Source organism: Melospiza georgiana, chromosome 3, assembly GCF_028018845.1.
Source record: "Melospiza georgiana isolate bMelGeo1 chromosome 3, bMelGeo1.pri, whole genome shotgun sequence".
NCBI lineage: Eukaryota > Metazoa > Chordata > Aves > Passeriformes > Passerellidae > Melospiza > Melospiza georgiana.
Window position 1 is genome coordinate 100194766 of NC_080432.1, and position 12051 is coordinate 100206816.

Genomic DNA, 12051 nt, shown 5'->3' on the forward strand with positions numbered 1-12051 from the left:
AGAAGAGGGAGAAGCATTAACCCATAGAAGAGAGAATATTGATTATTAAGAGAACCAGACAACTTGTAGTCAATTAACATTAATGCCTTTACTTGCTAAAATGAATAAATAGTAAAAATTTGTTATTGATTTTTGGAATACCGCCAAGCAACCAGGCTTGCACAACTCTGAAATTAATAGTCAATGTCTCAATTAAGTGTGTAATTATTGGTCTGTTGCACACTGGGTAACAAACCTAAATTTTCTGGACAACATTTCCACTGGGCTGGCTCCGAGGCAGCTGCACATCAGGGACACGGCTGGGACACCGTGAGCAGGGGACAGGCTCGGAGGCCCCTGAGGCAGCAGCGATTGTGTGAATTGTGGGAGGCGGGGGCTGCAGGCCCTGTGCAAGCCAAGCAAGCACTCCTTGTGCCAGGGGTCAGGCTCTGAGCGACCAAAAACTGGGATATCTGTGAGGGATCCTGACACTACATGGCCATGCCAGGAGCTCATCCTCAGAGAAGGCCTCATGGCGTGGAGTCAGGACCCACAGCCCAAGGTTCTGGTGGCACTCAGCAGCTGCCAGTGTTGTATAAATGCTTCAGCGAGGCACGAGAGAAACAGCTCCTGCAACAACCCTCTGCAATACATGCTTTCCTACTGAAAAATATTAGTTTATTTCCTTTTTGATGACAAAAACTGGTTCCAGCAGCATGACATTTCCTATGATGAAACTGTTGGCTTTATCAAGACCTACATAGCCCTGAGATTGCCCAGCTGAAAACTGACAGTGCTCTAGTTGTAGCTGGATTTAGAGCACTGACTCTTTCATTTACAAACTTGGTTTATTTGGGGTTTAAGTAGTATCACAGAACCATAGAATGGTTTGGGGTAGAAGGGACCTTAAAGATCATCTACTTCCAACCCTCCTGCCATGGACAGGAATACATTTCACTACATAAATGAACATATTTATCAAAGTTCAACAGTCTTTTTAACCTCAATAGTGGAGTTGGATTTAGTGATTAAAATGAACAACTCCAGTACAACTTGCATTAAACTTGGTTTAATATACAGTGACATAAGTCAATATGGATTCCTGCATTCCAGGCTCTCACTAATACCTGACGCCATCCTGAATCCTTCCTTAACAAGTTTTAAGCTGCTGACCAGCATTTGTTTCTCAGAGTCTCCAAAGTTGCTGCAATAGATCTCCTGATAAAGGAAACATTGCTGAAGCTGCATTACAAGACTTCAAGTGTCTAGTGGCAAAGCAGATGTGCAGTAGGAGATCTGGTCTAAGGATATTCCAAGTTCAGCTCAGAGGAAAGAAGAATCCAAACTTTCAGCCTCAGCTAACCAGAACCTGCAGGCTTTTCCTGGCATTTCCCAGAAAAAAAACACCATGACCTACTGTTTGGGATAATCTCTCCTAATTTTGCAACAATTCTTGGGAATGGCAGAAAAACAGAACCAGACAGATCTTAGGCATAGAAGTAGCAGCAAGAAATCAATGAACAGCCAGGTTTTGAGTATCAATAGTAAGAATTTATTTCAGGTATTCTCTTTAGTTATTTAAAGCATTCTGTGTTGTCCAATATACCCCCTATTTAGTGAACTATTGCCTTTCCTGGTAGGATCAAAACTTGGTTTTCAGTGTTTTCATTATTTCCCCAATGTCAGCAAGCACAATGGAATAGTTTCTGCAGCTTTAGACTCAGTCGAAAATTTTCATTACATTTGGTAACTCTTCGTCAGTTATTAGCGGTTTCCTCTGGCTGCCAGGCTGCAGAAATTTCTTTATTTTGGGGATATTGCTTATTCTTGCTTTGAAACTCTACAAAACAAAATCAAAACAGCACCGTGCTTAAGAATCATTGCAGCTGTCAGACATTTCAATGTTATCTGTGCCCTGAAAGACACATTACAGCTTGGTGCTGCAGAAGAAGCTATATGATTCCCCCTTTTTTGTTTTCGGGATTATAAAAAGATACCACAAATATAAAAACGAGTAGCCAAGGCCACCTACAGACCTTGGGATATTTTACTATTTTTCAAGTCACTTCTGACCCTCTCACTCCCACATATTTCTCAGCCACTGCAAATCAGCGGTCCTTTCCTTTCATTCTATATTCAAATTGCTCATTCATTTACCTGCAAGAGAGGAAATTTGGCAAGTATATCAGGTTTGTACTCCTCTGCCATCAAAATGACTTCAAGTAATTGAACATCTGCCCTGCTCAGCTGGTTGCCAACCAGAAAGTCTTTTCCATGGTCTTTCAAAACCTAAAGACAGAGAACAGATGCAGATCATGTCTCTTCTCTATTAATAAAATATAAAATAACATATAAATATATAAAATATAACTTTTTCTATTCTTCTCTCATAAAAAATATATCTTCAAAGCAGGGTCACACATTGCACAGAGTTGTCAGTGAAAGAAGGAAATGCCGTTCAAATACTTGAAGTACAAACAATGATCTGAAGGCACTGCCACCCCAGGCATCATCTATCAGCTCTTTCACTTGTACATTCCTGTCTGGCAGCACAGTTGGCCTCATCTTGCCTTGCCTGCTGTAGCTGCACTGAAGCCCAAGCTGTATGAGATACAGGAGGAACTGCAATGCTTTTACACAGCATGTATGGTACAGGGCCATTTGCACTTCAGTAGGAACCTTGATGTCAAAGCTGGTGCTGTAGAGTCTTTTGTCTGAACAACACACACACTGAAACATGGACATTTGGGGAGCTCTGTGTGTGCTGGGTTTTTGCAGCTGTACATCTCTCCCAGATTTGAAGTGCCCTCTGTCCCATCTGTGGTATCCTGTCTCCACCTTAATCCCAGCACCACTAAAACCCAGAGCATTGATTTTCCAGGGGTGGCTTCTCGTCTGTTTTCCTCCATTAAACCAGTGTGCTTCCAGGATGGAGCTTCAAGGTAACAGCATCAATTCAGCCACTAGCTCTTTGCCACATACCTTCTCAAAGGCTGGGAAGTATCTGTTTTCAGTCTTGTCCATCATATTTGCAAAATGTTCCTGCCTTTGTTCTGGTGGTAGGTAGCCATATGACATGAGTAACTCATTCAGATCAAACATTCCTTCCACGTACATATCAATTCTGAAAGGCAGAGATCCACTTGGTCAGGTCACACAGTAGGTCTGAACAGCACAATAACTCCTGGCACAACCTCACTGAGATGCTGGGAAATCCCTGCCTCTTCTGTCCCCCCCCACACACACACATACCCTGGCAAAGTTCCCCCTGGAATGCAGTTGCACTGGGGCCAGGCAGGGAGGGAGCTTGGGCCAAAGGCAAATGCAAAATTCCTAGGGAAACCTAAAGACTGTAGGACTCCCACTTCTTACTGGGACTGATTCTTGTCTGGAATATGGGTCTGTGAACCTGAATACAGAATTCTCATGTGTGCCATCCAGACTCGTGTTATAAATCCAATAAGACAGCCTAAGATTTACAGCAGGTCCATACCATTTCTAGCAAATATCGTGACACATGTGTTTACCAGTACTTATTATACTGAAGCATTCAGAAATACCTCAGGTGAAAACATGCGCCCCAGGAGTCCTCTCCTTCAATAAACTGTTATGAAATCTGCACTAATTCCTGGTAATTAGAGAGAGAAGAGTTTTTTCTTCCCTTAAAAGACATTGCCCTGAATGTGAGGAGGGTAAAATGATGCTGCTGACAACTGCAGGAGAAAATGAAATGCAGCATCAGTGGGACAGTCTGCCCCCCGACTGCTTTCTTCTGATAAGTGCATTGACCTCTGACTGATGATTCCTGGGCTCACTTGCCCTATGGAATCCAGCTGGCTCTCTCTGCTGTGGACATCAGCTGCAGTCACAGTGATCTCGTGCACTGCTGCCCTCTCCCACTGAATCCAGCTGGGAGCTGGATACCCCTGTGTTTCCCTGAGCTACAGGGTGGGCTGGGGTCTAACAAGCAAAGGTGGTACTGTTACAGTACAGGGCTCTCTCCTTCACGTCCTTCCCGTAGAGGTTGTACTTGGTTGATATGTAGTTGGCAATGGCTCTGGTCTGCACCAGCTTCATCCCATCGATCTCTACCATTGGCACTTGCTGAAAGAGCAGGGATCCATCTAGGCCAAGGGGAAGAACACAAGGAGAAGTTCAGTCTCTCAGTGAGAACCACCCACACATGTGTTAGGCAAAGAAACTACACGTATTCCTTTTTATTTAGAATCTGAATCAATCTGGCTGGATAAAATATCCCAAGATCATCAAATCCAATTGTAAAACCAGCAATGCCTAATTCCACCACTAAACCCTCTCCCCAAGTGCACATCTACACGCAGAGACTCAACCACTTCCTTGGGCAGCCTGTTCCAATGCTTGACAACACTTTTGGTAGCAACCTTCCTCATTCTTACAGGAAAGTGTGTAAAATGCTCACCATGCAGCAGTGACTCGTTAATAACTTAATAATATGGAAATGAAGTTGTGGGAATTTGAGATTGAGGAAACAGCGAAAGGCAGAACTTGCAGCTGTCACACATTGAACAATACATGCACTGCATGGCTCTAACACAGGTGATTTTCATGGAGGTTCACAGAGATGAGAAGGACTGAAAGATCTGGTCCAGCCAGTTTCTGTCATGTTCTGCTGAATACATTGCACTTTCTAAGCACTGATCCACATATAATGTGAATACTAATGAATATATAAATAATAGTGAATTGAAAAGCAAAAACGATCTTTGTGACAACTTTATTGACTTTATAAATGGAAGTTCATCTGTCTAGGCATGAAGTGGCAAGAATGAGAGACTTACATGAGATTCCTGCAAGCCCCAAATATCACTTGGAGTGAGGCTGGAGCCATGCAACGCTTTTGCTAGCATGCAGAAGTCTTATCTTAGCCTGCAAGATGTAAAAATTGTTCTCCAGAAAGAGAAGTATCAGATCAGAGAGTCTGCAAGAGTTTTTGCTTGATGGAATCATATTTCTTGACTCAGATGACTGATCAGATATGTCTTTCTTTGTAAGGGTGCATTTAGCATTCTGCTTGTGTCCCAAAATACTTTTTGAAAGGCAGCCTGTTACATAGGGACCAAGTGATTATTCCTACAGGGCAGCAGGACTGCAAATGCTAACCCAAGCTCAGGTTGCTTTTCACAGGCCAGGTGAAGGGCACAGGCATGCAATTTGGTTTGGAAGAGACATGATTACCATGTCCAGGAAGACAGAGGCGGAAGCCAGCACGGTGGGTTGTTGCCTTGGGGGCAGGATTGCAGCAGAGGAACAGGTAAACTTGGAAATCTGGAACTCTGTTTTCATAGGGATCATAAAACCACAACTTTGAAGGCAACCTAAGATGCTAATGACTTTGAAGATGATCTGAAGACAAAGGCCTCTACGGCCATAGGATGGAAAGCAGTGGTCACAAAGTGAAGCAAAGGAGTGAGACCTCGTGGGAGACGACCCCTGGGTGCCAACTGTAGGGGCTGATCTCTGGGGCCGTTTGGTGCCATCCGGCTGCTCTGGACCCCCGCCCATCCCAGCCTTTACGAGGACAAAAGGAAAAGACTCGAGGCTCTCTTCTCCTCAGGACCAGAGCCCTACTTTATTCCTTGAGACGTGTCACCTGGAAATCCAGGCAACATCCCTGGGGGAAAAGAGGAGGAATGCTTGATGGTGGGAGATTTCAAACCGGAGATTGGAGAGTGGAGGTAAAGAACCACAGGCAGTGGGATACAAGTGGGGAGGGGGAGAGGAGAGGAGGAGACAAGGGAGAAACCACTGCTACTGGGGCTCAGGGGGCAAAGGGGAGAAGGAGACAGACCATGTGACCAGTGCAATTTACCAGACACCCAGTGCAGAACAACAACTAAATGAACTATTTAGTCCAATACAACAAAGGAGAGTCAACCATCTGAACTTCAAGAAAGGCTCTTGGACTGTGTGGGCTGTCCAGAGAAGCTGTACATTCTCCATCCTTGGAGATACTCAAAACCCAGCTGGGCATGGTCCTGGGTAACTGGCTGGAGGGGGCCTTGCTTGAAGTGGGGGGGTGGAGTAGATAATCTTGAGAGGTCCCTTCTGACCTCAGCCCTTCTGGGATTCAGTGGAGGTTGAAGCACCTGGGTGGATGATATCACCTAACACTGCAGTGTGCAACTCTTAGAGCTCATGTACAAACGAGTCTATGCCATTTTCTTTTTAAGGCACTAAGACTTAAGAATTCTTAGGTGATCTCAGACAAGCAATTCTAATTCTAATTCTGATTACTTTTATTATTATGATTATTGCTGCTTGTATTATCAAAAAGTGAAGGAAACTTACCCTTCCGTAACTTTGTCAGATCCTCCTTTTTTTCCAGGTAAGATTCTTCAAACTGCAGGAAGGAGAAAAGTTCTATTGTCATTCCATGACTTAGCCTCTCCTCCTTTAGGTAAAAAAGGCCTAAAGTGATATGTTTTGGGCAATTTTATATTTATAAAACATAAATCATATTTGAAATCTTTCAGGCACATTGGCCTTCACTGTGACAGAAGCCCTCGTATCTTGAAACATACAGATTCCCATACACTATCTCGGGTTGAGTATCAGAATCTGTCAGAGGGAAAAAAAAAAAGAAAACCTGTAGTTTTGGACTTTGGAATTTAACTGAAGGTTCTCAGAATTGCAGGTGCTTGACTTCTGTAATCAGAAGATTAAGAAGCCAGGTTCTGCTGCTGGGGTTCTAAATTTCTTCTCTCTGTAGCTACAGGGGAGGAGCATTTCTGGTGCTACCTGCAGGCTTTGCACACGATGCATGCAAGTGAGACAGGAACTTGCCCCCTGCTTAGGGCAAGCTCGTGGTCCCTGTTGGCCTGCTCAGCAATGCACTGAAGGCAGAGCTTGAAACTGCTGCTCAGTCACACTTTTCAGAAGGAACAGTAGAAGCACATATTTGTCACAGGATCTCAGCACAAAAGACCAGAAGCAAACCTCAACCCCAGCTGCTGCCAGGAGCCACCGAATTGGTTCCATGCGGCCACGTCCATCGAAGTAGTGCAGCCTGGGTTTTCCAGACATGTTTCCACCTCCTGATTCCCTGGTATCTGCAATGAAGAAAGCAGGGTTGAGCAATAAACATTCACAATCCTGTATTCAACTCTCTAATTTGCTTTCAAAGTTCTCTTTTTTGAAACCAATGATTTATCGTCCAAGACTTTGCCTAATCAACAGTGGAGGTAAAAGTTAGAATGTATTGAGATACTGCCACATATCATTCTGCCTTCAAATGTTACTAACACGTGCAGAATGTTTAAGCAGAACTCTGTACTTACAGCAATTGGCCCAGGGAGAAAACCAGTCAACCAAAACAATTTTCATTCAAACTGTTCTGTTCTGACCAGAACACTGAATGTGCAATTTGTGTGTTTTGGCATTATCTCAGAACACAGTTACTGTTTAATCAGATACATGCTATAAACTCAGCAATTGCTCTGCTTTCTCCAGCAGCCATTATGCTCCATTATAACCAGCCAGGAAGGAATCCTTTCCATCAGTCAATCCCTTTTACAACACTCCATGCTTCTAATATGTCTTTAGACAAACCTCCAAAACATGGAAATTATTTTGCCTCTGGTAACATCAGATTTGCCTTTAACACTGGCACAGCCTCAGGGCAATGCTTGCTTGGTCCAGTTCCAGCTCTGCTGGAATTTCGAGCAACAACAGTTTCTAGGCAGACACTTAAAGCAACAACAGTTTCTAGGCAGAGTGTCACCCACCCCACTCAGAACCATGTGTGCACATCAGCCACAAACACACCCAAACAGTGCCCAGCCTGTACCAGCCTCACAGCTACTGACACCCTGTCAGCAACAAAGCTGAAGCTTTAACAGCAGCAAAAGGAAAACGGCCAAACCACCACCATATTCCCCTTGTAAATAACACGTCAGCTTCTCTGGAGTAGGAAGGAGGAGGTGAGAGAAAACACTCCCCACTTGTTGTATCTGCACTTCTTTTTCTAATTCTCTGCACCTCAGAAGCAGCTGATTAAGAATTAACATTTGGTACACATAACCATGTTAGTAAAGAAAGTACATACACACATTCAATCTATAAAACCCATTCAATGACTGAGTTTCACATACAACTCCCTGCATGTCCAAATAAAAGAACCCACTTACCTTGTGCACAGTGGAACTCACTCTAAGCTCTCAGCCGTCTGCCTTGAGATTATATAACTATAGCCCCTCCCACAGCAAGTATTGCCAACAATTCTCTGCAAATGAGAAACCTCTTTCTATTAAGCAAACAAAAGCAATTCTCTCTGTTTTGTTACTTCTCATCTACAGAGAACAAATTCATGACTAATGATGACAATGCAGAAATGTAAGATACATGAGAGATCATCATCAATGGAAGTATCTGTGTCAGCACAAAATGGTAATATGCCTCCTATTTGCCATTTAAAAATAATTATAGTGTCTGAAAAGGCCATTCAGATTGAAAAAATACTGCTATGCCAATCACACTTTTATTTTAATTTTTTTTTTTTTTTTTTTTTTACTTTTTACACCTTGGCACTTTACATAAATCACATCAACTAATTCAGCTCAAATCTGATACAAGCTTCTATGCCTTGCTAAGTGTATATTCCTTCAGGACACTTCTGCTCAATTTCATCAAAGGACATTGGGGTCAGTTTTTACATTTTTTTCGTCAAAAACATTTCCCTGAATTGGACTCAGTGTAAACACACACCAAAGGGAACTGCGAGAGACAATGAACTGTGGTATCAGAAGTCAAACGGCCCTCTGCACTCCCGACTGTTTTCTTTTGCCAACTGTATTGATTTCAAAATGTCAATACAGAGTAATCCTCCATGCACCATCCTGCCTATCTAATCTATGTATTGAATATTGATGTAGGCAGTACCTGCAGTCAAGGTCAACATAGACATGGAAAATTTGGCTGAATTACCCTGAACATAGCAGTGAGCAGGAATATTCTTCTTAAATTACACAGGGTGGTTGTATAAATTGCAGAGTGTCACACAAAAGGATTGATTTGTTACTGTAGGAGGGGTTTTCTCCCTCAGATCCTTACGGGACACTAGCTGCAAGTGCTGTCCAAATACTTCAGTGAGGCAGGAGAGAAACAGCTCCAGCAACAATCTCTACATCTTTCATCATGCTTTGCTGCTGAAAAACATGGGTTTATTTCCTTTTTTAATGAAAAAAACTGGTTCCAGCAGCATGACATTTCCTATGATGAAACTGTTGGCTTTAGCAAGAGCTACAGAGCCCTGAGTTTGCCCAGCTGAAAACTGACAGTGCTCTAGTTGTAGCTGGATTTAAGGCACTGACTCTTTCATTTACAAACTTGGTTTATTTGGTGTTTAAGTAGTATCACAGGACCATAGAATGGTTTGGGGTAGAAGAGACCTTAAAGATCATCTAGTTCCAACCGTCCTGCCCTGGACAGGAACACAATTCACCACTTAAATGCACATATTTATCGAAGTTCAACAGTCTTGTTAACCTTAGTAGTGATGTTTTGCGGAGAAAAGAAAAAGTACCCCTCAACTTTGTGAAAATTGTAAAGCCGGTATGTTTTGTTACAGCGCTGGACGCATGCGGAGATTGCTCTCCTTAAAAAGGCATGCGTACCTCTGAGAACTGCAGGTCTCTTTTTATCTCCCTCTCAAATACATAGGCATACAGTTTCACAATAGGTTCATGCATATTCATTTTTATGAATTTCGTGTGACATTTGCCTCTAGTTCCTTTTTATCAGAAAGAATTCTTAGGTCAGGTTGACCTGCTCCCATAACAGTTTCTGTCTCTATCATCTTCTGTCTCCCCTCCCTTATCTCTGTCCTTCACTGAAGTAACTTCACTGAGCTTAGGCCTTGCAGTTAGGCTAAATAACTACGGTTTCTAACCACAGACTCAATTCAAAAATGTACATTTCACCTAAATCAAAATGGATTTCTATCCTGGAAAATTTCCACTTTGCCTCATTCCCCCATTTCCTAAACGGAGGAAGTAAATTCTTTTACTTCGTCCAAATTCCTTTGACAACAAGTGTACTTTAGTGCTGAACATTTGTTAATGGATAATCTTAAACTTATTCTAACTAATATTAACAAAACTACAGTAGGATGATGCAACTTATTAGAGATTCCATTTGAAGTTGGTGACCACCCAAAGACCACATCCCACCAGTGATGATCTGCATTTTGTTTTATTCTTGGCAGAATTCTAGTTATTTAATTTCTGTCATGTTGGACAGTAATTAAGGTTTTCTTTCCACTTTCTTGGATTTCCTTCAAGATCTCTAGTAGGTCTTGGTGCTTAATTAATTGTTTTACTAATGTAAGGTCCCTCCCAATAGGGGTAGGTGATAGCCCATGATACATTGTATAATTGGTTTTAATCATCTGGTGGGATGTCACTGGGGCCAAGTATGAAAAATCACACCCTACAATCTTAACAAAATTACAAATACAGAAATTAGAATGATTTCTACTAGACAAAATAACATCATTGCTATCAATTTTTACAGCAGCACAGGCAGTTCTCAGGCACATACACTCTTTTCCAGTATATACGAGCAGAGTTTTCTGGTCAGTGACTGGATGAACTTCGAAGTGGCAAATACTCTGTTCAGTGTCTAGACAAACATCCTTGTTGGAGAATTTTGCTCAGACATGGCTTGAAGGAAAGACGCCATGAAAATATACAGCTGATGGAAAAGTAAAAGGCAGCTGTAAGCAGCAGTTCCCAAGCCTGTTTCTGTAAATAACTAGGTTCTCAGGCACATTTTTATAAACAGTAGGGTTCTCAGGCAGTTTTTTCATAACAGGTAAACATTCTATCTTTGGCTGTTTTGGGAAAGTAAAAGTAACAGACATGGAGGTTTTGAGAACTGTTCATATCAGGGTGAGAACACAAATCTTGGTTTCAATAACAAACCACAGGTATTGAAAACAAAAGGAGGGGTTAGTGTTTGATCTGTAACCAATGATGAGCTTGGGTTTTGCAATATGTATGAACTTAATTAACACCATTATAAAATGTGCATGGTTGATCAATAAATCGAAGTTCGATGCTGATCAAAGGATGGGCCATCTCCTTTCGCTTTAACACATCCTGGGCATTAATAGTATTGCTTTCACAAATGAATCTCATCGTTAGTCTAGTAATGCAGGATTCCAAGTTTACTGTCTGCCACTTTTTATTCATCTTTCGTATCCACACTCTATGTTCTGAAGGGTAGAGTATTGTTCTTTCATGGTTTAATCTTAGTGCAATGATGGGATGGATAACATAAACAGTGTCATTACATACGGTAAGCACAAAGGCAGTGGCCGCATTAGAAGCAGGATCATAGGTGAAATTTACCATAGTCCACCAGTATTGAAACTTCTTTTCAAGATCAATTGCATTATCCCAGACAACTTTCTGAATTTCAGCTGGAAAATTTCCTTCATTTCCTCTCCGTATGATCAGAGCTGCTGTTGCTTGCATCTATAACTGTGCTTGTATACAACTGAAAGCTAAAGACACATTATCTTGAACTGTACCCAGTGCTTCTACTATTAACTTTTGGTCTTGGTCCCCAGCCTTTTCGTACTTTCTTACTTTGGCAGTACTTTTGAAATCTGCCACTGGCTAGTTCCTAATGCCAATAGAGATGACTGTAAAGGCTGCTTCAATTTTGTTAGGCCACTGCTGCAGTGGCCAGCTTATTCATCAGTATTTCTGAATCAATTCCATTTAAAACTCCTAATCCTGTCCCTAATATCCCTGTTAGATCCTTTCTTATTTTGCTCCTGAGATATACTTGTCTTTGTAACCACGTTGTCCAGCCCTCAAAGGATGTTTTTAGGAAGGAGGAGCAGGGTGGTTGGATTTTTGACATATTAATTTGCATTAGCAACTCAACAGTTTGAGAGACCATTCTGGATTGAATAATAGTTGTGTTCACCCACATTCCTCACTACGTAGGGGGCTATTTCATACACTTCAGGTTCAAGTTTGGGTTGAGTCTGAACTATTTGAGTCCTAGTATGGGTTGTATAAGGCC

At 42.1% G+C, this 12051-nt stretch overlaps 1 protein-coding gene across 1 annotated transcript; it reads right to left on the minus strand.

Annotated features, from left to right (window-relative positions):
* Positions 1-1508: 1508 nt before the first annotated feature.
* On the minus strand, positions 1509-8197 carry LOC131080966 (glutathione S-transferase-like). The gene is made up of 7 exons (XM_058019775.1): positions 8145-8197; positions 6955-7067; positions 6307-6358; positions 3971-4103; positions 2962-3103; positions 2137-2268; positions 1509-1819 (listed from the first exon to the last, which is right to left on the minus strand). Exons 2-7 carry the CDS (start codon positions 7039-7041, stop codon positions 1700-1702), a joined length of 666 nt encoding a protein of 221 aa, XP_057875758.1. The 5' UTR covers positions 7042-7067; positions 8145-8197; the 3' UTR covers positions 1509-1699.
* Positions 8198-12051: the final 3854 nt, after the last annotated feature.